This window comes from Varanus komodoensis, unplaced genomic scaffold (genome assembly GCF_004798865.1).
Source record: "Varanus komodoensis strain SLA01 unplaced genomic scaffold, ASM479886v1 scaffold36, whole genome shotgun sequence".
Taxonomy (NCBI): domain Eukaryota; kingdom Metazoa; phylum Chordata; class Lepidosauria; order Squamata; family Varanidae; genus Varanus; species Varanus komodoensis.
Window position 1 is genome coordinate 7,659,399 of NW_025335873.1, and position 23,566 is coordinate 7,682,964.

The 23,566-nt window shown below is 52.9% G+C and overlaps 1 protein-coding gene across 1 annotated transcript in view; it reads right to left on the bottom strand.

Moving 5' to 3' along the window:
• Window positions 1-23,566, bottom strand: part of COL27A1 (collagen type XXVII alpha 1 chain) — a 165,651-nt gene that overhangs the window by 122,729 nt on the left and 19,356 nt on the right. The window contains exons 4-8 of the mRNA XM_044439980.1: window positions 16,514-16,567; window positions 14,677-14,730; window positions 8,429-8,482; window positions 7,889-7,942; window positions 2,457-2,501 (exon numbers count right to left, since the gene is read on the bottom strand). Coding sequence (XP_044295915.1) covers window positions 2,457-2,501; window positions 7,889-7,942; window positions 8,429-8,482; window positions 14,677-14,730; window positions 16,514-16,567 — 261 coding nt within the window. The remainder of the gene's footprint in view (window positions 1-2,456; window positions 2,502-7,888; window positions 7,943-8,428; window positions 8,483-14,676; window positions 14,731-16,513; window positions 16,568-23,566) is intronic.

Sequence of the window (23,566 nt, forward strand, 5' to 3'; positions counted from 1 at the left end):
CAGGGGGGCAGGGAATGACAGAGCGTCTTTCACCTCATGTCCCCCACCCCAAAATCCTGCAGTGCAGGGACTGCTGGGAAGTGAACATAGACACTTCCCTCCACCCCCCAAAGATGTGTGAGCTGGGGGAGGGGGTCGTGTCTCCCCCTATCAAATCTTGTCCACAATGTGACCACCCCATTGGGGCCAATATGCCCCCCCCCCGATTTATCTATTTATGCATTCTGTACCACCCAATAGCCAACCCTTGTATTAAATAAAGCAATAAAATGCTTGTTGCATGCAGAACCCCCTGTGCAAGCTTCAGCTACTTTTCAGCTCTAGCAAATTCATGTATAATATTCTTTCATGGCAGCCTTAACAAGCTCTGCTATTCATTGGGTGTTGGTTTAAAAAGGGGGGGGGGAACCACATGCGCACACGCCCAGTAAACATCACACTTATTCAAACAGAAAAGGGGGGTGAAGTGAGCGTAGGAGAAAGTTGAATTATAGCCTTGCTTGTTAAGAAGGCATTCAGTCCACTCCAGCTGAAAGGTAACTGCACAGTCGGAGAAAGAACGTGATTACAGCTATTCTGCAGACACTAGAAAACGCTTCACCCATCGTGGACGCTAGATTGGTTGGGTCCATGGAACTGAGCGCAGCAGCAACAGAATCGAGGGGGACCCTGGGGGGGGACCAGACTGGAACGCCGGTGGAGAGCATGGATGTGGCTCTGACGCCTTATGTGCTTTCATGGCCTGCATTGCCGCCATTGCTCTCGAGAGCTCCCCAGCCCCATTAGGAAGGGAACATGCGCTCATGCTCTAGCCGGCACTGGTCATTCTGCCCTGCCAATGGAGCTTCCCTGGTCCAGGGCAGCCCTTGGCTGTTCTGTCCCCTGGAAACCTCAGCAGAGCCCCGCAGGGGAAAGTCTACGGGAGGCGCCCCTTTAAGGACGTGCATCAGTCTTCGAGGAGAATCCTTGGCAGAGCAGGTCGCAACAGCTCGGGTTCCTCTTGAACTGCATTACAAAATGTTGAGTGTGCGGGAGGCACCAGGCTGGAGAAAGGGTTGCACCAGGAGGAGGGGGAAAGTGCATTTGTTCAGGGGGGCAGCAACTCCCATCATCCCCCACCGGCCTCTATTACAGACTGCCAACCTCTGGAAGGCCCCCGTCCCCCATCCCTGAACCTGAAGTTGTAGACCTCAGCATGGTTATGACCTGGCGCAGGGGTGGGGGGCAGGGGGCTTTCCAGAGAAGATGAGAAGCTAAGTTGTCCTTTGAAGATTTGCAACCCGGCTTTGGAGACGCAACGGGACAAAAAGACATGGGGGGATATAAGGAGGGCCACACTGGATCGGACTGCAGGGTTCTCACTCACTCAGTGGACAAACGGATGTGACACCGGGAGGGCCAAAAGCTCCTTCCGCTCCAGTTCAGCCGTTACTACCGAACGGTACCCACGGGAACCGCACGGGCAAGTCCTTCTCGGTGAATTTGTGCCCTCCCATGAAAGCCACCCGAATGGGTGGCCGCCCTTAGAGCATGCGGGAGGGAGTGCCATCGCACGGCTCTGCCACGTGTGAAGCAGCGCATCTCCACAAAATCAAGGGAGCGGCACGGTCCGCTGAGGCAACTGCTGGATCGGAAGTGCCAGCGTGGCTTCCAGCGACTCTCCAGAGGCAGCCAAACAAGCTTTTTTGATTTTTTAATTCTGCGGCTCAAGCGGTCCTTTCCTGGTGGGCTCCTGCTCGCCTCCCACCACCTGCTTTCCAGAGTGCCACCTCTTCAAATAGCACAACCCTAGGAATGTCTACTCGGAAGTCAGTCCCACTGGGTTCAATGGGACTGACTGCGTCGGATGGCAACCTCCATCTTCCACACGCGATGAATGGAGCTATTCATTTCAGCAAGCCACTCAGATGGGCCTGGAAAGCAGCCCAGCTATTTCCTGATTAGGGGGAAATTAGCTCAGCTGATTTCCGGGCCAAGCAACGCATGCCTGCGGATGCCACTCGCCAGGGCATGGGCCGCTCGCTTGAGTTTCCGGGGACTGGCCCTTAAGGAACAAATCTGCCAGCAGCTGCAAATGCTGGTTTGTAAGTGCAAACTTGCATAGCATCCCTAGGATTTATCAGAAATTTGCAGAAGGCGGCGCCAATGAAATGCCTCTTAAATAAAGCACAGAATGCTATTAATTTGCGTGCCGGCTCTGATGATCCCAAGAAGGTTAAGAGGAAGATTTTGGGGCTGGTGCATGTATCTTGAAGCTTAGGAAGGGGCATTAACTCTTCCCGGGAGCAATGCAGCTCGAAAATTGCCCGCTGCATAGCAATTAAGCGGTGGGGTGCACAGATCCAAGGACCTGAAGAATACCCCCAGCACTGGGATTCCAGCTGCACGAGCCTGGCAGGGTCATCGTGAGGTTTAAGGCATTTTCAGGACAGAACGTTTAAGAGCGAGGCACTCACCTGGTCTCCAGGATGACCAGACGGGCCAAGGTATCCTCTCTGTCCCTGTTTGGAAGAAGACAAACACAGGTATGTCAGTGGTTGTGGTTGTGGCTGTTAACAAAGGGCTCGGGGAATTGCTACGCACAGAACAACGTGCGCAACAAGGAGCAACACTGAGGCACCCAGAGGAGGTGTGGGCTGCAAGAAGCGGGAACGGAGCCGCACACCCACCAAATGTCCTTCTTTGTCGCTTCACATTTCTGCCACTGCTTCTTTCCAGTTACTGCCTTTCTCCTGCTCCTGTACCTTGACTGGGGAAAGTGCAAAACGCCCCCAAGAAAAGCGCCATTCCAAAATTAGTTCTGGTGGAGCCATGACAACTTTCCATGGAAAAATCTGTCCGGGCTCTTGGTTTCAGCTTGCGGAGGGGGCAGCACAGCGGAGAGATAAATATTCCTTCCAGTCAATGTCCCCAGGTACTTTCATGCATGTGGACTTGGCTGAATTATTATTATTATTATTATTATATTATTATTATTATTATTATAACATTTCTATGCCGCCCCTTGCCGAAACCTCGGGGCGGCTTACAACATGATAAAATACATTGAAATACAATAGTACATAATAAATTACCATTAAATATAACAATACAAAAAATTGTGCTGGATTGTGGGATTTGTAGTCTTAAAAGGTACAGAAAATAGAGTTCTGCCCGGAAAGGGGCGGGAGCTGGCTAGCAAAGCCAGGGTTGGCGTCAAAGGTGGGCATGGCTGGGAACATGCCAAGGCCCCACTGGCAAGACCCTTGGACTTGTTCCTTCTCTTCCAGATTATTACTGTTCTGGTGAGCCCCACAGTTGAGAGCAAAAGGGTAAGGATCTTGAGCAGAACCTGCATTAGAGAGCCTGCGAATTAAAGCAGTGTAAGTGCAGGGCCCCTGGTCCATACCGGGACCCTAGCATGAGGGACGGGGGAACCACATGCCTCCCACGCCGCCGCAGTCCCAATCCAGAATGCTGCCATGCATGCCCCCAGCGTTCCCGCAATTTGTAATGCCAAACGGCGATCCGCTTCCTTTAATATGTCCCTATTTTGCAGGATGAATTAGAACAGCAGTACCTCCAGTCCAGACTGGGACTGCAGTGGGGAGGAGAAAGGGTTAAAGTCTCCTCACACACTGTAGGGTCCCATTCTAGATTAGGGGCCCTGGGTTTGCACTGGGGTAAAAGAGGAAGGAGCAAAAGATGCAACTGTTTGCTATCGCTTTCATGGGATGTACGCTTTGGAATCACTGGGAAAATGTAACGTTGAACCTCCTCCATGTTTTTTACACTGGCATCCTGGGTTTCCTCCAACGAGTCCACGGCAGTGAACAGATCATTTTCTTCTCCTCCACCACCCCGTCAGTCCATTGCCTCCAGTAAGGCCTTGAACCCAAGTCTCCAGCGACTCCGTTCGGTGCTTTAACCACTATCCCACACTGCTCCTCACGCTTCCACTGCCCCCACTTCTTTGTCAAAGCCTGCCTTTGCCCCAGTCCATTTCGATTACACATGCAAAATGTTCTATATTAACCAGAGCTCCTGCCAGGAAAAGGCAAGGCAGAGGAAATCAACTTTAGACAATGCTGATGAGTTTTCGGAAGGTTTCCCCTATTGTGCACTTCTTCAAATAGAACTGAAATGACAGGAGAAGGAGATTTGCCAAGTTCGCTTTACTTTCCAGATGCTTCTGGATCATTCCGAGACCTTAAATCACAACTGGGCGATTGCTTGAGGAGGAATTCTTACGGCTGCTCCGCTGAAGTCCTACAGCAAGTGTTCCCTGCCCCATCAGCCACGGCCACAGTGACAGAGCGGCAGAAGGCAGGGCGACCGAGGGGGAGGTGGGGGGAAGACAGCGCCATCCGGCTCATCTGATCGGGGTGCTGAAAGCCGTCCAGGCAAGGAGCAGGACCGAAAAAGCTCTTTACATTTCTAGCAGCACAACCAGGACCTGAGACACCATCCCTCCCTCCCTCCCTCCCAGTCCTCGGGCAGGTCACACAAAAGCCGCCACCGCCGCCAGGTGTGGATCTTGTCGAATGAACGCCATTCTGTTCGTGAGCCCAGCCTCCCATTCCTGGCCGCGGCTCCCAAACCCCCGACAACCCTTTACACGCCTGCCGATCTTTCCTGGCGCTTCACAGCACCCCAGAATCTTGCCTCCTAGCCAGCTGAAAGATAGCCTCTGCTCGTGTCAAGAGTGCATGAGCCCTGAGCTCTAACTTCTCCCCAGTGCTTCCCGTTCATTCATACTCCAACCTTTGGGACCCAGACGAGACACCCATAAGAGCTGTGTAACTGGGCAGCTCATCCCTCCCAGCGCCGCTGCACGGGGCCCCTGTTGGGCCTTCCTTACCCTCCCATCACCTCTCGCAAAGTGTCCTCTCCAGAATCTGATAAGTCGGTGAAGAGGGAGTGCCTGGCCCATTCGAATACATCAATACTTGCCTTTCCCCCCTTAAAGTAGCCAGAAGCAGCTTGCACGATCACCTTCCCATGTTTTCATCTCCAAAACCACCCTGTAAGGTAGGCTACGACCAAGAGCCGAGGACTAGCCCAAAGCCGCCTGGTGGTGGCGTCCCCGTCCCATCCAGGGAGCCTGCTCCACGCGACACTGGGCTCTCTGGTGCCATGCCCAGAGCGGAGCCGCGATCGGCTTGGTAGCCGTGATTAATCGGTCCCAGAAGAAACGTCAACAGCGGTTTCCTTGAAGCCACAGGCTGAATCACAGACTGCTGGTGGGAGGGGGAATCCCGAACGGAATTTATGGGCTTCCCACATGGGAAGAGCTTGATGGAAAACCCAGAGCTGCCTCCGAGGCTGAGAACGCCCCCCCCCCCCCCCTCTTTGGTCAGCTGTTCCATATCCTCTGGCAATGGAGGAAAAGCGTGGTGGGGAAGGACGGTCAGAAGCATCCCAGCCACTGCCGGAGCCCGGCGATCGCCAGATCGCGAGCCAGGCACGCCACTCCGGGTGTGAGCGACGGCCCTGAGAAAGAGCGCGTGGCAGCTTCACATATCCTTTCCATCTCTCATGCGTCTGCGCACGCATTTTCCCTGGATGCAGGCATTTTGGTTCGCTTGGCGGGCTGAGGAACTCAGTTCTGGAAAGTGCCAACAGCAATGCACAGGTAAGCGCTGATCCATAAAAACTCAGTAGCAAATTCCTCGCCCGTCCCTAACTTAAATACGAGAGTGCTCTCGACGGGGCCTGAGGCGCGTCCTTCAGATTTTCAGTGGTCAGATGGCAGGAGCTGGCTGTCCAGTGAGCCCAAGGAAAGGCCAATGCTCTCCCTGTTGACAGCCGCATTTTTCCGCAAGGAATCTGTCCAGGGCTGCGCGCCAGCAATGCACAGGGCCAAAGTTAGCGGAGCGGGAGCAGAATCCAGAGAGGGTCAATCACCCCTTTGCTCTTTCTCTTTGTTTGGCCCTGCAGCCAACTGGAGGCAAACGTCCTCTCTCTGCGTAGCTGAAGTGGGGGTCAGCGGCTGAGAACTCACAAAAAATCCTCCCTGGGAGAACTTCCTGCTTGAGCTGCACACACCCATCTCAGGGGCTTCCTTGAGCCGCGGTGTAATGGAAGTCGGCTTGGAAGGATGCAGCACTGAGACTCCCCGAGCCGCCGGGATGCTGACATGAATCCGTCACCCTCCAAGCCGAGCTGCTGTTCTCAGAGCTGGAGGGGGAGGCATCTTGCCCCTGCTGGGATGGGGCGGCTTGGCCTGGACGGAAAGACCCACGCACCTTGCAGGAAAAAAGTGCATCTGGTGGAGATCAACCTACCTGAGCCAGTTGGTGGAGAAAGAATCGCAGAAGAGCAGAGTTGGCAGGGGCCAAGAAGGACATCTAGTCCAGCCCCTGCTGTTGCAGGACACCAGTTTACACCACCCCACTCCAAGGGCTGTCCAGTTTCTCCTTGAATGCCTCCAGGGTGGGACAGCCCCCCACCTCTCCAGGCAGCTGGTCCCACTGTCCCATTGCTCTGACAGTGAGGGAGCCTTTCCTGATGTCCAGCCTGAATCTGGGTAACGTGCTTCAACACTTTCTTTAGGGGCTCTGCTCGGGGGAATGGCCCCCAAGACTGAACAGGAGGCACACTCACAGTCCGAAACTTGCCACTGGGGCAATAACTTTGTTACCCAGCAGGTGGCAAAATAGTAGGATGCTTCTTCCGTGTCTTGAACCTGCCGCAATGTCCTTTTCTGTGTGTTTTTCAATCACTGGTTTCACCGAGGGTGTCGTCTCATATTTGATCTTATATCTTATTTGGGACTGACTGCGCTTGCCTCCCGGTTTACTGACCGCCTTTGCTTTTTCACAGGTCAATGGATTTAGTGCTCTGTTTCATCCGAAAGATCTTCCCTGGAGCTAAAGGGCATCTAATCTGAATCCGCTAACGGGCAGCCACATTCCTGTGGCCAACGGTTCCTTTAGAGAAAAACACAATCCACCAACCCCTCAATCTGCCCAAGAGAAGCACAGCAGCTGGACCAAACGGAGGGAGCTTGCTCTCCAGGCGTAGCGGGGGCACCACAAGCCCCATCAGCCCCAACAAGCTTGGCCAGGGATGATGGGATTGCAGTGCCCCCCCCCCCGGAAATCTCCACACCAGCTGCAAGGCTGTGCACTCCCGCCTCGGCAGGGCTAAGCTGTCTAAGATACTCAGGAATACTAAGATGGCAGGCCTTAGAGCAAGATTACCATGGGGGACACGGAGAAACCATTCGCTTTGTTTTTATTGATGGCATCAATTTATTTGTATTGTTTGCTTTATTTATTTATTTACTGGAGGCTTTTATATATCCCACCCTTTGCAATGTCTCCTATTTTATTCACATTTATTTTTATTTATTTCATTCATGTGTATTTTTATTTATATACCTCCTTCCTGCAAGGAACCCAAGGCAGCTTAGATTCTCCACTGAATCCTCACAACCAATTGAGGCTGAAAGTCCCTGACCAGAGGGTGTCCTGACCAAGCAGGGACGAGAAACCCCAAGAAACCTAGTCTGGTACCCTAACGACCAGCCCACACCAGGCCTCCAGCGAAGGGACGCTCTTGATGAAAACCCTGCAGGATCCACACATACGGTGCGGAGGAACCAAGGTTTGTACAGCCCACAAGTGCGGCAACCTCAGTGCGTCGACCCCAATCGTCACCCCATCAGCTTCTGCCCTCGTGCCCCAGTGCTTCCCGAGCCTTAAAGGAAGAGGGAGGGATGCTTCCAATGCTTGCCAGGCAGGGGAAGCCTGGCTCTCCTCCATCTTTCTCTGGGATCATCACTGACAATGTGGCATATTATACAACAGTGGAGAGAAACCATTTGTCTCCTTTAGGTTTTCCTTGCGAGAATGGACTGTGCCCCAAAGGACTGTGCCCAATAGCAAGGACAAAGCAGCCTTACCTTCCTACCAGGTGGCCCAGGAAGCCCGGTCAATCCAGGTAAGCCAACATCACCCTGCAGGTGTAAGCATAAATGGGTTTATTCGCTTTTTGGACTTCAAGATCTCTAGAAGATAAGCATCCATCTTGTTCGTCTAAAGTCTCTAACCTCGTGGTTGTGAATGATTAAACAGGGATAGAAGAAGAGTGAAGACAGTCAAAGAGAGAAGAGCGGCTACCATCAGTTTTGGAGTCCGTTCAAGCAAAGACGTTCAAGGGGAACTCCAAACAGTTTCGGCCTTGGGAATGTTTCAAGCAGTGATCCACAGACGTCGGCACGGAAGGCTCATTAGCCAGCCTTGCGAACGGCCGCCAACCCATCCTCCCAAGTCTTTAGCAGAATCAGCAGTTTCAAAAGTTTCTTCCATATGAATGATGGCATAAAGGCTATAAAAAGCTAGGTTGGTTGTTCCGATTACCAAAGGATATGTACCCCAGCAAGCTGGGGAGTGAGTTTAGGGAGACCCCCCCTATTTTTATATGAAATTAAATTCATGTTTACCTTCTGACCATTCCGTGCTTTTCCAGGCGATAATCCAGGATCACCTTTCTGGCCCTACAACACAAAATACAACATGGCCCCTCTTCAGTGTAGAAATCACAAGGAGGACACACTGCCTGGGTTCAGACAACAAAACACCCACACTGAAAGGTTGAGTGTGAGTTGATTGTGGTTGTCCTTGAACCACGAGTTATCATGCTGCCTGAAATAGCTGTGCCAACAAACTATGGCTTGTTGGCCACAAATAACCCGTGAAAAGAACCCATGGTTTATTGTTGGAGCTATTCACCATGATTGCCAGCTCAGCTGGGCTCCAACAACAAAACAAAACTCGTGTCTCTAAACAAGCCATGGTTCAACAATAAACCACACTCCACGCTTGGGGAATTATCAGGTTGTCTAAACCCAGCAATTCCCAGTTGCAATGTATGGCTGTGAAAGCTGGACCGTAAGGAAGGCTGAGCACCGAAGAACTGAGGCCTTTGAACTGTGGTGCTGGAGGAGACTCTGTGAGTCCCTTGACTGCAAGGAGATCAAACCAGTCAGTCCCAGAGGAGATCAACCCTGGCTGCTCTTTAGCAGGCCAGATGCTGAAGATGAAACTCAAATACTTTGGCCACCTAATGAGAAGGAAGGACTCCCTGGAGAAGAGCCTGATGCTGGGAACGATTGATGGCAAAAGAAGAAGGGGATGGCAGAGGATGAGGTGGCTGGATGGAGTCCCTGAAGCAGTCGGCGTGAGCTTGAGTGGACTCCGGGGGATGGTGGAGGACAGGGGGGCCTGGAAGAGTGTTGTCCATGGGGTCGCGATGGGTCGGACGCAACTTCGCAACTAGCAACAACCACCAACCAACCCAGCCATGTCCTGAAACGCTGTTTTTCAGCCAAGAGTGCCATACCCAGCCCATGATTGGCCATGCCCAAAACACCGCCCTCCTTGTCCATGTTGGGAGGGCTTTTTCAGCAAAGGAGACTTTCCAGGCTACGGAAAAGAGCGAGAGACACGCGCAGCCACAGTCAACTGGCATCCAGCAGCACTCACGCAATCGGACAGGGGTGTGGGAGAGAAGGGCGGCGAGCCAGAGACACCCCATCTCTGCGCTCCTTGAACTTTACCCCAGCTGGTCCTTACAAGAACTCTGCAGCTGAGCAGTAGTGCCTGATGTGTTTCCTCCCCTTTTTCCTCCCACGTACGGACTTTCCTTTCTGTCCCGTGTCTTCCAGATTGCAAGGTCAAGGGTAGGTCCTCTCTTGCCTGTAAGACTCACTAGGAGACTTGGCTGAGGAAAGAGGGCAGTCTCTTGGATTAAGAGCACAGCAGGAAGAGACCGTGGGGAGGAGTAGGAGAAGCGGGGGGAGGAAGAAAGACGGAGAGATCCTGGAGCTGTGGATGAACAAAACCAGACCTTCCTGACCCCGAAAGGGTTATGCACCTGAACTTTCGAACTGGGGCAGTTCTGGAGGAGGAATAGAAACAGAGAATAGTAGAGTCGGAAGGGGCCACGAAGGCCATCGAGTCCAACCCCCTGTGGTTGCAGGACACCCACTCAGATGGTGTCCGGTGTCCTTTCGATGCGACTTGACCAAGCCATGCCTGTCCTTTCAGAGCATTAGTCTGGGCAGGGCCGGTTCAACCGCAAAACCAGCCGCTGCTTCTACAAACCTGCTCAGACTCGCAGCCAGACTGCTGCAGCCGCGCCCGGCATCCGGGGCTGCCATCCTGGCAGGGGGCTCTGCGACCACGGGAGCCTCATGCAGGTGGATGCTGCTTCCTCTGGTCCTCTGAGCAGCGGGCAGGTGGAGCAGGGGAACGAGCAGAGACAGGCGGGCGGCCCTTCCCCGAGGCACAGAGCGCGGCTCGGCTCAGGCGGCGAAGCACGTTCTCCTCCCCCGGCCATCCAGAGGGTGTGCTGCCACTGCTTGCCGCTGCCTCCCGTGCTGCCAGCGTGGCCCTCACCACACCCAGGGACGCGGTGCCACGAGCGACCTCCAGGGACAGCCCCCCACACAACTCCCGGCCGAGTGCCAAGCACCGTGCCGCCAGCCGGCTTTCCCAGTGGGGGCGGCTCTTTGAGAGCTGCAGTGGGTGGGAGATGTCGCCTGGGGCTGTGAGGGAAGCAGAGCTGTCAGCGTGTGGGGCTGGGGGCAGAGGGGGGGCAGATGCTGCGACCGGCCGAGGGGGCCGGAAGGAGCTGTCCTGGTGGGTGCCGAGTGCGGGACAACGGTTGTGGGGCATGTGCTCCCACCACGAGCAGAGGGGCAGCTTGTGCCAGTACTGGCAGCCAGCCAAAGGGGTCTTTGTCTTTTCCTCTGGGTGGAGGTTAGGGTGGGACCCAACGGAAAGCGCTGGCAAAGCCCTCCTCCCCCCAAAACACCCAAGGAGACAATGCTCATGTCGGACTCCTGATCCCATCACCCCCATACTAGCTGAGGCTTATGGGAGCAGCAGCCCCAGATATCTGGAGAGTTCCAGGACATGCTCCATACGATGAAAATGCAGCCCCTACAAACAGGGGTGGGCAAACTGTGACCCTCTCAAAGTTCGGGGCTGCATCTGCCTTAACAACTCAGCCAAGGGTGCAGAATGATGGGACCTGTAGGCCCAACATCTGCAGGGGCACCCACTGCTCGCCTCAGCATGACGACAGAGGTTCTCTCTCTGGGTCCATGCTTGTGGACTGAAGCCTGGGCATGTTGTGGGCTGAGCCGGCTGGAGCCGGGGGTCAGACTAGATGGCCCGGGAAACCGCTTCTGACTCGCTCTGTTTCTATGTTTTTTGCAAGCAGAATAATTTACGATCCATTCATTTCAATGCGTATTCTGTCCTCCAGCCATTTCTGGAAGCTGCTGCATGGTGTCCCTGTACTCGGTTGCCATGATCCACAGCCTATTCCAAATAATCAATCAATCGCACAGCGTATAACTTGCGGTCCTCGACCTTGTATTGCATTGCATTTGCAAGCTGTTTTTTCTGTTACTCAACTTCACTCCTGCCCCATGGGTTGAAGGAACAACTTTGTCTATCACTGCCTAACCATGTGGGGAACTGAAACGGTTGTGAAGTTCCTTGGAGATTCTCATTAGGAAATTGCTATCCTATAAATACAAAGGCATCGCTTTTCTCCCTCTTCAACTTTTTTCCAAACCAGCTGGACAAGTTGCAATTCCTTTTCGTTTCGGTGCAGTCTCACCCTTGTTTCACACTTCCTTCCAATTCCCACAAACTCTCCCATCTCCCTCGCTCCCCCACTCCCAGAACACTTACACACACTGACCCAGGCCAAGTGGAGATCTGTCAGAGAATTCTTGGAGAAAGACCGGGGCGAGCGGAGCTGATTCAGTGCAGATGTCCCTGCCCAAATTCTGAATGAAAACCGGCCGGCTTTGCCAAGCGGTAAATTAAGCCACGCAGAGCTTTCTGTTTTGCATGCAGCTGTCCTCGGAGCTGGAGAGCTTTTCTGTGGCATGCCCGATTCAGGTCTGGGAACAAACTGCCAGCAGTGTTTCTCACCCGGGGAGGCAGGACGATGGATCGGGGAGGCTCTGCGGATGGAGGGGACTTCTCTTGCCACAGCGACTCACTCAGCCATCAACCCTCATGTCCCCAGCCCTTTCAGAGAACGGTCAGTAATATCTCTGGCTCCGGCCGAGCATGAAACGCTGACCCAAGATGACAGCTGCATTCACTAAGGCAACTTGGGTGGGTTTTTTCTCTCCCCAGGAAAGATAAGGCTAAACGAGAAGGAAGGAGGAGATGCGGTACCTGCGAAAGCCAATTAAAGCCCAGCTCTGCAGGCTCCCGGGATGCTTGCAGGTTCTAAGTGCTGGCTTTGATGGGGAACGCCCTAACTCGGGGTGAGAAACGTGAGGCCTTCGGGATGGTTTGGCCAGTATCCATGCTCCTTCTCCACTGAAAGCAAGGCTCAGGTTTGTGGCAGAGCCGAGGGAGGGGGCGAGGTCCTTGGTGTAGTGGAAGCACTGTTAGGTGGGTCCAAGCGTCAGGAATTTGAGACTAGCAGGGGCATCACACACACACACACACACACACACACACACACACACACACACACACACATCCTGCAATTTTCCTCTTCCCCGGGGCACAGAGGCTTTGTCCCCATCTTGATGTGAGCGACCCCTGCGTTCATGCGAAGTCTTTTGGGGTAGCTTAACTTTGAAAGGCCTTTTACGACCCACCAGCTTTGCGAAAGAAAACCTTGCTCCTGGTAGGGATTAAAATGAGATACTACTTTTCTCCCTGCTGTTGGGGCCGTCCCTGGAAAGTCTTGAGCTGGTAGCCTTATGAGGCCTGGTTCAGGCCCTGTCCTTCCCCTTTCACTCTCTCCGGCTGGGATCTCCCCCTCCCAACCCAGCATGCCCACCACCACGCTGCTCTTTGCGCACGGATCCTAAAACAGGGGGCATTCTGTCACTCTCCATGCATGTGTGTGTGGACAGCCAACGTCCTAACCTCTGCAAAGGGTTTGCAGAGCCACAAAAGAGAATTCAAAATAGGGTCCCCAACAGCCTATCCCGGGAGCATCCGTTCCCTTGACACATGCACAGCAGCAGCCCCGATCTGGAAGATTTCAGCCTCTGGATGAAGATGCAACTCTTGCCTCACTTCACTGCTGTCAAACCTCATTCAAGGCATATTCCTCGCGAGTTTTCACCAGCATCTTGTTCATTCCCCAAATTATGAACCTGCTCCGCCTTTCCTGCTCATGCTGAGAACATAATTCCCACAATTCTGTTCTTCCCCAACCGCTCCTGTCGGGGGGAAATGCATGTGCGCAGGTCCAAGCACATTGCTCTAGGCTAGACTTAACATAATCAGACTTAGCAAAGTGATATGGCTTAAGCAGACACACGCAACATAACGACGCATCACACATGTGCAGAGCAAAGGGTCGCAAGCTATGCTGCCGGGAAGAAGGTGATGTGCATTATTTTTCCTTTCTACCAGAAGCGACGATGCCCCACTCATGAATACGGATGTGCTAACATGGAGCAGCTGCCACTCCCTGGCGCACCAGACTTGCGCTCGCTTCCACGCAGACGATCAAAAGTGGGCCGAGTTGGGACCTTTCCTTCAGACACGTCTCTTAAGATGGGTCGTGGTTTGTGCATTTGGGGAGAAAAACCACTGCCCCTTAAGGTAATGCGTGCAAATTATACACAGACAACATTGTTTTGGCTTCCAGTGGGCACAAATAACGTGGTTTGCACCAATGTCGTGTTTTTTTAAGAATTATGCACAAAACCCCAACCTGTCTTAGAAAAATGCAGTCTGCACATTGGCCTGATTCACACAACAGCAAGTCGAGGCAGCCGTGGGGCTCATGAATTGGAATCTGGGGGCCCTAATATTAAAAATCCAGCAGCTCTTTGCCTCTCTGAGCCCTCACACAGCGGCACCTGAGGGCGCTTTTCTTACAGCCCTCTGACTGCCCAGAACGATTATTTCCACCAAGCAGTTACATGTGCAACGCACATTCGCACCAACATCCATTTTTGAGAGACCCCGGTGGTGTTCAGAGAAGGCACAACCGTGGATTCTGACTTAGGAAGACTCAGAATGAAACGAAGAGAAAACAATACTTGCAGCGTGATCTGGAAGTCATCGACAAGAACATAAATATAAAAGGCTACAATGTAGTGGGCTGGGGTTTTTATTTTGTTATTTTACGACCTCGCTTTTCCAGGCTGTGCAACAGTGCTTTTAAATTGGGAACAGCTGTTGCCCGACAACCCATCTCTAGCGCCTAATTCTTAATCAGACAAAGGCAACAGGCCAGTAGAGCAAAAACCCCTTTTCCAGAAAATGAAGCGCATTGAGAATGAAGCACTGGCCCAGGAGTGGAAGTGGGGAGAGAACAAGGAAGGGAAAGGGAAAGGACGAAGGAATGGACGGGTGCTTTTATCTTCCTTTCAACCTGTTGAGAATGTGCAGCTGAGGAAGCTGTCAGCAGAAACCACTCGCACCCTGGGATATTTAGAAACTTATATTTTTTTACTCTTGTAGGTGTATGATCAGCCTTAAATATTGTGAGTGTAGAGCGGGTTGAGGCCAGCAAGCTACTAAGCCAAGTTTCTGGCTTCCCCACGAGAGCCAACCTGAGGTCAAGGAAGGGGATGATGAGAGTGGGGTGACCGGCATCTGGAGCCACGACTCCGACTTCCCCCAACATCAGAGGGGCTCTTCCACAATTACCGAAAGACGCTCAACAGCCCCACCTCTTCCTTACCTTAGCACCAGGTGGACCAGGCCGGCCGGGGTTCCCATGAGGCCCAGGAAGACCCTGAAAGAACAAGCGGAGAGCAGCGGTTACTGGGCCATCCCTTTCTGCTGTTAACCGGAGGTGGCCTGAAACCTCCTTCTGAGCTACACAGGGGTGGACAACCAGCTGTGTTCACCCCCAGAGGCAGCTTCTGGCAGCACCCCACCCCAGGGAATTTCGCTGAGAGTGCATAGGAAAGATGCGTCCTGCCCCGTGTAGCCTTAGCATGCTCAGAGACTAGGGCTGTGATTGTTGGGAAGGGAAAGCCGCGGCAGAGGTGGGGCTGAAGTCCTGATGAGCAGGCTTCCATGCTACAAAACGGCTTTGCAGAGCTGCCTGTATACGGAATCTCAGCCTGTGGAGATGGCAGTCCTTAGAGTACAGTTCACCTACAGATCACAGGCTAGTTTCGGGGGGGGGGGGGGGCCACCAGCGATTCTGGGAACCCTTGGTCAGAACCCAGCTGGGCCTTCATGCTGGAGAACATGGGTTGGCTCAGCCCTTTCCTCCTCAAAGACCCTGCGTGCCCAATTTTTTGAGACACTGAAGGCACGTGGGGGGATACGGAAGGGAATGAAAAGGACCCTAACCTGCAGGGCCGACATTAGCCAGCTCCAGCTTTATAACCTGTCATAGTTCACATTTCCACACCGTGTAGCGCCATCAGAGTGGGGAAAGGTGGTGTTAGGAAGAACAGAACGGAGGCTTGGATCTCCACCGGTTATGGTAAGTGCGGAATGGCACTGATATCTTCTGGAGAGCAAGCATAAAATTCTCCTATACCAGAAGTCTGCTCTCCCTCGAATTCCTTGGAAAAGTTTGTCTTGGGACAGTGCCGTAAGTCAGAACTGAGGGAAGACCAACAGCGGTACAAACCAGGAGACAGCCCACAAGATGTGCTCTCAAAAGCTGCGGGCAAGAGGAGCCTTCCCATAGCGGTGTGACACACAACCCTCTGGGGAAGGAAGCCACATCTTCGGGCAGCCCAGGAGAGCACCAGCCCCCCAGAGGCTGCAATGCGAGTCTCTCCAAAGCACCCCAGTCATGCTCCTTGTTTTCTTTCCCTTCTCCTCTTAACTAGCTCGTGGATTCGGGGCCTTCCGAAAGCCATGCCATCAGCCTTTCCGCTGGAGGCTGAAATCTCCAAGAAGAAATGCCCAGATGTTCATTTACAACTCATAGCTGGGGAGTGTGTGGGGAGGGGGAAATGAATGGGAGCGCTTCTCTCTTGACCTACAGATTCCACCCTGACCTTTGGCTCGCCAGAGAAGGAGTGACATACTTGGAAAAATACTGCTTTCTTTAAACAGTTTCTCCCTCGCTCGCCTTTCCCGTGCCTCCACCAGGCGAGCTTACTTGGCGCGATGCAGACGACCTCAGACTCCAGCCCTGGGAATAACCAGAACTTCCTCCCCGAAAAGGGGGAGATCTGAGGGTGAGGGAGGAAGGCCTTTTGCTGCATGAACGCAACTTGGGTGCAAGATGCTACCCCCTTGAAAATGGCACAGAACACGGAGAAGGCCGGGTGGCCCCGCATGGCCGTGCTCTGAAAGGGGAAAGAAGGCTTCCACAGGAAGACGCCTGGAGCAAGGATGCTGGAGAAACCCATGATGGATTATTCAAATGCATTGGAATTTCTCTGAATCCCGCTCCCTCCACAAGCAGCCTCCACACCTTCGCCCCACAGCTGCCTTGCAAACCTGTTCTCATCAGCACCAAAGGGGCTGGGGTCACCCTGGCACTGGGGCCTCCTTGCCGCTTCCCCCACCCACCCGCCTCCCCTCCACGGACCCTTCTTACTCACCCGCGGGCCTCTCTTGCCAGGCGGTCCTGGTAAACCGGGCAGGCCTGGGGGGCCCTGCAGAGAGAAAGGGAATTCCAACAACCGCAGCATTACAAAGCCGTGATCCCGCCTGCCTGTCCTTGGACTACACATCCCACCAGCCCTTGCCAGCACACCCAATGGGAAGTGAGAGAGACACCCCAAGTGCAGGCACGGCTGGGGGTCGCTGCTTCTCCCGCATCTCGGCCTGGCCCAGACACGGATGGCAGAGGGAGAGGATGCCCCCTCTGCCCAGCTCTCTGCCTGCCAAGCACTCAGGCGACTCGGTGGAGGGGCAGCAGGAGACGCTGGTGGCGGGAAGGGGGCCGGGGCCAAGGGCTCTCCAGGAGGCACGACTTCAAGGGCAGCAGCTGCACTGCTCGGGGGGCACAAGGGCTGGGCAAGACCGGTGCCTGCCCAGGGCTCACAACCCGTGCTCCTGGGACACAGAAGCAGTCAGAAGGGGCCTCCCGGGCCATCTAGTCTGACCTCCCCTCCCCCATCACACCCTGCTCGTTCACCTGCCGGCCGCGGTGCTGGGGCAGAGGTGGAGAGGAGGATGTCAGGCCAGGAAGAGAACGGGGAAGAGGGGCAGGGCCCACCGGGACCCTGCCACTGGGCATGCAGAACCCGGAGCAAGCCCTGGAAAAGGATGACGGGAACGGCGATCCCACCCCATCTCAGGGGCTCCTTGTCCTCAGGCAGGATGGGTCCAGCCGGGCCTTACAAGGGCCACGCAGCAGCCAGCGCAGAGGTTCCCCAGTCCGGGAGCCCTGTTCCCACAAGTGGGGCAAGCAGGCCGTTCGGCTCCATGGGCTGCCCCTGCCACCACCGCCGAGAGGCGAGGCCCACTGAGGGATCACGGCCGAAAGCTAATGGCCCAATCCTGGGCGAGTTCTGCAGAGAACTGTCCCATCAGAGGACAGCGGAATTGGAGGGGCCAATAGAGCCTTGAGGTCCAACCCCGCTGCTCAGTGAGGGACTGCAAGCTCTTTGGTCCAGCCAATACAACATTCATCATATTCCTCTTATAATTCAGTGGTACTAATTCTCAGTGCAACGTTCCCCCTTCTGTTTCTTTGCATGCAGACATATGCATGCACTTCTGCCAGTGTCCCCAAGGTAGAACAATACAAATAAAAACAAGACGACTTCATGACCTAACAGCCCAACACCATTTTCTTTACTTCTTGTGTTTACATCTAGCTCTTTTTCCTGCAAGAAACTCAGGGCAATTTACACAACGCTTTCCCGCCTCTTCCCAACTTAATCCTCACCACAAACCAGTGAGGCAGGCTGAGCGGAGAGCGAGGAGCTGGGCCAAAGTCAGCCAGTCAATTTCACAGCCAAGTAGGTGACTCCAATTCAGATCTCCTGAATCACAGTTTAACACTCTGACCACTGGATCACGCTGCCTACAGTTGAGAAGAGCATCATGCTAGGGAAAGATGAAGGAGAAGAAAAGGAGGAATGCATGGGAGATGGGGGGACTCCATCTAGGATGCCACAGCCTTGAATTTACCGGGGCTGAGGACGGCTGCCGAGGGAAGGGCTTCGTACGGGGCCTCCATTCACAGGGTTGCCAAAAGCCAGAGATGACTTGACAGCACATTGCAATAAGAACAACACTGGTGAAGCCACAGCTTATGTTTCTAAAAGGCCTAATTAAAAAGAGGTATCTTAACTCCTTCTGAAAAGCCAAGAGAAAAGGAGGCAGTTGTGGCCTGCAGAGTTGATCCCATAATCTGTGGGTGACGTGGAAGAAATCCTTTTCACATGTGCCTGGTAATGACACCCTTCTTGCAGACCAAAGAAACCAGGTTGGTACCAAGAGATCCAGTTCCCCAGATACTCACCCCCTAAGCTGGTTAAGAGTGTTGAAAGGTACGGACAATACATGAAGCTGCACTCAGAAAACTATTGGCAACCAATACATATCTTCCAGTGGATGGGTCCTGTTATTTATTTATTATTGGATTTCTAACCAGCCCCATTAGCCACCTTATCCCAAAACCACACACCTGTCTAGCAAACTAGCTACCCCAATTTGAACCAGTTGATACTCTCCAAGGACAGCCCCACAAAGAGCCTCTTACAGTAGTCTAAGAATGAAGGGCTACCCTGCAGGAGCGTGGGAAGAATCGGAGGAAAACATGCCTGCATAAAGGAGTCAGGAGGCGGCTGGACAGCCATCCCGGTCAAGCCCTTCCTGGTGAGCCCCCAGTGGCAAATGTCTTCCACTGATGACCAGAGATGCACCTGCACGGCCCATTTTGGCTCTGCCCACCTTTTGCTTATTTTTCCCACTGTAAGTTTGTCTCAGCCTCTTTACACACTCATTGCAAATTTGGCCCCAGATTCTCTACACAAAATATAATCTACATGGATAACCATTTTCATGGGCTTTTCTTCTAAAACAGTGACCTCCAACCCGGGGCACCTGAACCCACAGGGGTACGAACCAGGACATTTAGGGGTATGTGAAAAAATGAACAATGGCAGAAGATTCTTTTCAGTTCTGAATGTAATTACATATTTCCTGTCTGTTCGCCTTACTATTCCCTTACCTCTTCGTCCCATTACTGGGCTACTTGTTCACAGTTACAACATAAAAATCTGAAAGAACAGCAACAACGGGAATAGCAAACATTTTGCTAATATGAAAGGCACGGTTTGTGGAAATGGGCTGCCAAGAGTAAGCAACTGGAAAAAGTTGGGGAGCATCATTGCAATATAAAGGCAAAGTATGAATTTCCATGCACAAATGCATTCTTAGGTCTAGCACAGCTGCTTGGGGGTTCTTGCATTCATGTTCATACGGAACAAAGTCCTCGTGCTTGGGACCCAGGACTGCCCCCAGTTCCAGCACCGTGACGTCAGAAGCTTGCCAGGATAAAAGACCAGCCCTGCCATGTTCCTTATTTCTACAGAATAACGCATGTCAAAATGACGTGATCTCCCAGCTATTTATTGGGACGATTTGGGGGCACTTTAGGGGGAGTTTCGGAAAAATAACACATCTGAGCGTTTAAGGATGCTGGGTCAAACAGTTAAATTCTTCAGATTCAGGCTTTCCAGATGGGCCAGAGCGTCCGACGTCGCCAGAAAACGACCGGCGCTCTTAATTATCTGCGCATTTTCTCCTCCCCTCTCTTGGCAGCATCAACACGAAGAATAAACCAAGGTGTCTCCTCGAGGATTTATGTTCAAGTAGCTTGTTATGAGTGATGGCTTTTTCCTTTGTGTGAAAGGAGAGGGAATGAGAGAGACCAGGAGATGCGAGAATGCTTGGAAGGCAGCCCTTGGGAGCTCTGGAGACCGCACGGCTTTTACCAAAAGTAGAGCTTCGTTCTAAAAGCGGCTACAGCCCCAGCAAGGAGGCAGGTGCAGACGGGGCCAAGATTAACAAGAGGGCATAGCTGGGCCGAGGGCCAGGAATCTTTCCCAGGAACGGCAAGGAGCGGCTCTTTCGGCACGGGCCAAAGCAGCAGTTCAGCCACTTCTAGACTTCTCCTCGCCCTTCTATCCTCAGGAGCTAAAAAGCAGAATCCAGGGGCTGGAGGGCCACCCAGAACACCCTTGGCAGATGCTCCGTGGGAGGACTGGGGTCAGCTTTATTGGCGGGCCCCTCAGTTCAGCTGGAGTTGTGTGGCTCCTGCTAAAATGGACCATCTCGCAAAGCTCCGCTCTGTGCAAGTACACACAGAGGAGCTTTCGCGCTTCCAAAGGTACAACCACACCGACAGGAGTCACCAGAAGGAAATGTAAAATCTCAAGGTATTTCCAGCCTTACAATCTCTTGCCGATGGTCAGCTTGTTAGCATTCGCATGTGCATTCCGTTGCACAAGACACCAAGAGGCGAAGGGAAGAGAGAAGAAGGGGATTTGCTCGGACCCAGTCACAGTAACTCAAAGGAATGCGATTTGTCTCCAAACATCCGTTGCCCCTACGACTCCATTTGGGCCCTGATTTCGCTAAAGAATCTGCTGCTCGAGATGATGAGCAGCACATCCACTGACCTCTGGGCTAACAACACGCAGAAGGAAGAGTTCAAAAGCTTCACGAGGCCTCGTGCGGCTTGCGGGAATGTAAACCCAAGCACAACTGTTTAGAATAGAGGCAAATCTAGGAGGTTCCCTTTGAGAAGGCCACTCCTATGTTCTGCTTTTAGATGACAGAACATCAAAGGCCCACGAAACAAACAAACAAATCAAACCGAGACCCAAAAAGCATCCTTTCTCATGCCATGTTATCTCAAGCTTCTCGCAGCTTCATCAGTTGAATGGCTGCCTCCCCACACTCTCTTTCAGAAATCACCCACTGCCACTTATATGGATCCTGCACTGGATAAACAGTCTGGCATACAGCAACCTTAAGTTTGCACCTTCCGGATTTTTCCAATGTGCACAAAACACAATCAAAGCCACCTGGAGTTGCTAAAACTAGGTTTTAACATGGTCATCCTCTGTCACATTCTGTTATACTAGTTCTGTTATTCTATTTTTTTGCATTTATTCATTGTTATGATATTTTTATGCTGTAAGCCGTCCGGGGATGTTTGTATAGGACAGGGTAAAAATACTGTAAATAAACTAAAGAACGAAAGAAATGGCAAGGAAAGGAGAGCCTTCCTCAGGGGAACATTTTGTCCCATGCACCGGGCAAAGCTAAATCGATTTTCTCTTTTGCAGCAATTTGAGGTCGGGCAAGACCCTTGAACTAAGCGATGCATGCAAGCGAACGCTCTGCTTACGGAGCAGAAAAAGTTCAGCTTGAGAACTGTGTATACTTCCGAAGGCCTGCTCAGCACCAGATATAGTCATATAGTGCTGCACTGTATATTTCCACTTGCTATATTCCTTCTGAAGGGCTTAAGCAAACGTCTGCTCCCTGGGGCATTAAGAAGGCGTGCTTTCCCACTCCAGCGCACACCACAAAGCAGCAGTATCTGACCCGCAGGGAAAGGGACATGGGCCACCTGGGAAGACTACTTTCAACACCCCAAGCCTGCCCTCCCAAGCCCGCCATCTGGCCATCTCCACTCTGCAGACAATTGCTCAATTGCCATTAATATTACTTAGGGATATTGCATCACTGAGCATCAAGTGGTGCTGGCTTCCCTCTACGCACGAGGAGGAAAAGGAACTCTGGGGCAGCCCGAGCACGCGGTCATTCTCCAAATCCCATTGCAAAGCTCAGTTCACCTTTGCTCCCAATTTCCCACAACCTCCTTTTCCCCCGTTTTTGCTTGACTGGGGAAAGTGTGCATCCCCACACGTATTTTTCAAAACTCTTCCCTATAATGAAAGATGAAAATGCTTTTCTTTTTTAAAAAGTGAATGTTAAAATGCACGCTGTGGAAGAAACAGCAGCACGTTTTTCAAAGGCGAGCACAGATTTGGGAATATATGCTCCCCCCCCCCCCCCCCCCCCCAAAATGGTGCCCCTTTTTGTGTGGGTTTCATACAGGGCTGTAGGACATCAGCACTTCTTCCCCGAACACTGAAAAAGGGACATTTCTAGATACTGGCACGCAGCGAGTATTGCTTCTACCCTTCCCTAATTCTTTGGCTCCATGCTTTAAAAGATGACAATGGGGACAAAACTGAAAGAAAATCAGAGGGCCAGACATGCTGGAGAAGACCATCATGCTAGGGAAAGTCAAAGGCAGAAGAGGAGGGGGAAGAGCAAAGGCGAGATGGGTCGATTCCATAAAGAAGCCACAGCCTTGAGCTTGTAAGAGCGGAGCAGGACTGTGAAAGGCGGGACGCTCTGGAGAACGCTCATCACCATGGGTCGGAGACCACTTGATGGCACCTCGCAGCCACAAGATGCAGGTCATTATCCATAGATTATTTCATGCACGTGTCAGTAATGCTTTCATGCTGTGCTGTTCGCTGATTTATTATTCTTTTTTCTAACCCAGCTCTCACGTCTGGGAGCAAGAGAATGGGCAGAGCCATGGTCACCTCGAACCCTGGAGAGATCCTAGAGACGAAGGGACGTGCCCCAGCAGGGGCTGGAACAGCAGAAGCTGCCTCATTCTGAATCGAGCCATGGGTCCGTCCAGCCTATCAACGTCAACATGGACCAGCAGCCACCTCAGCCAGAGGGTCAGGACCATGGAGAGCTCCTTAACCACCGGGGTGTAGCCTTGCCTGGGTGGCTCCCTGCCCGTGTGGAAGCCACCTCCAGCGGCGGGGCAAAGCCACCCAGCTAGGCCTGGATGCCCAGAGATTCCACCACAATCCAGGCATCCTTGCATGCCTCCTGTGCGCGCAAGCACACACCTGCTTTGGATTGCGACTCCTCTCGGCCCCGACCATTGGGCATGCTGGCTGGGACTCAGAGTAGCTGTGATCCGGCACACGTGGAGGGTACCAGTTTGGGGACGCTTGCTTCCTGAGCTGAGCCCGATGGTGCATCCGCCACACATCTGGGCATCCTCTAAGTTATCCTAGAGCCCAGTCCAATCGCTCTTTCCTTCTTGGACACCTTCCCCACAGCCCCACACTGTTCTGCTCGCCACTGCCTGCCAAATGAGCAACATCTGGGAAGCGGTGCTGCACGGGAAGCACAGCTTTCGCCCCTGCAGGCTCCCTGACTGAAGCGGGATGGGCTGGCTGAGGCAGAATAGACATGGTCAGGAAAAGCCTTGGCCGCAAAGGCCGGCCGCATCAGGAACGCCCGCCCGAGAGTGCCAGAGCAGTTACTCAACCAAAGATCTATTTATGATTAGCATCTGCATTCTGAAAATGCATTGTCTGGCTGCATCACAGCTAAGTTCTTACATTTCTCAAGATGTCATCTCACTCTCCCTGGCCAACAAAGTACTACAGAAAGCGAGACGGGGAGAGAGAGAGGCTCCGGAAAGGTCAAAGCAGCTCGGCTGAATGTGGCTGAACCCTTTCCATCGCCATCGCGCTGACTTTATTTCAGAGGTCAAATTCAACTGAGGGCTGCATTGCTTCCTCTCCACAATGCCTGATCTTTCCACCAACTACGGCAAAATAGCTGTAATTCATATCCACAGA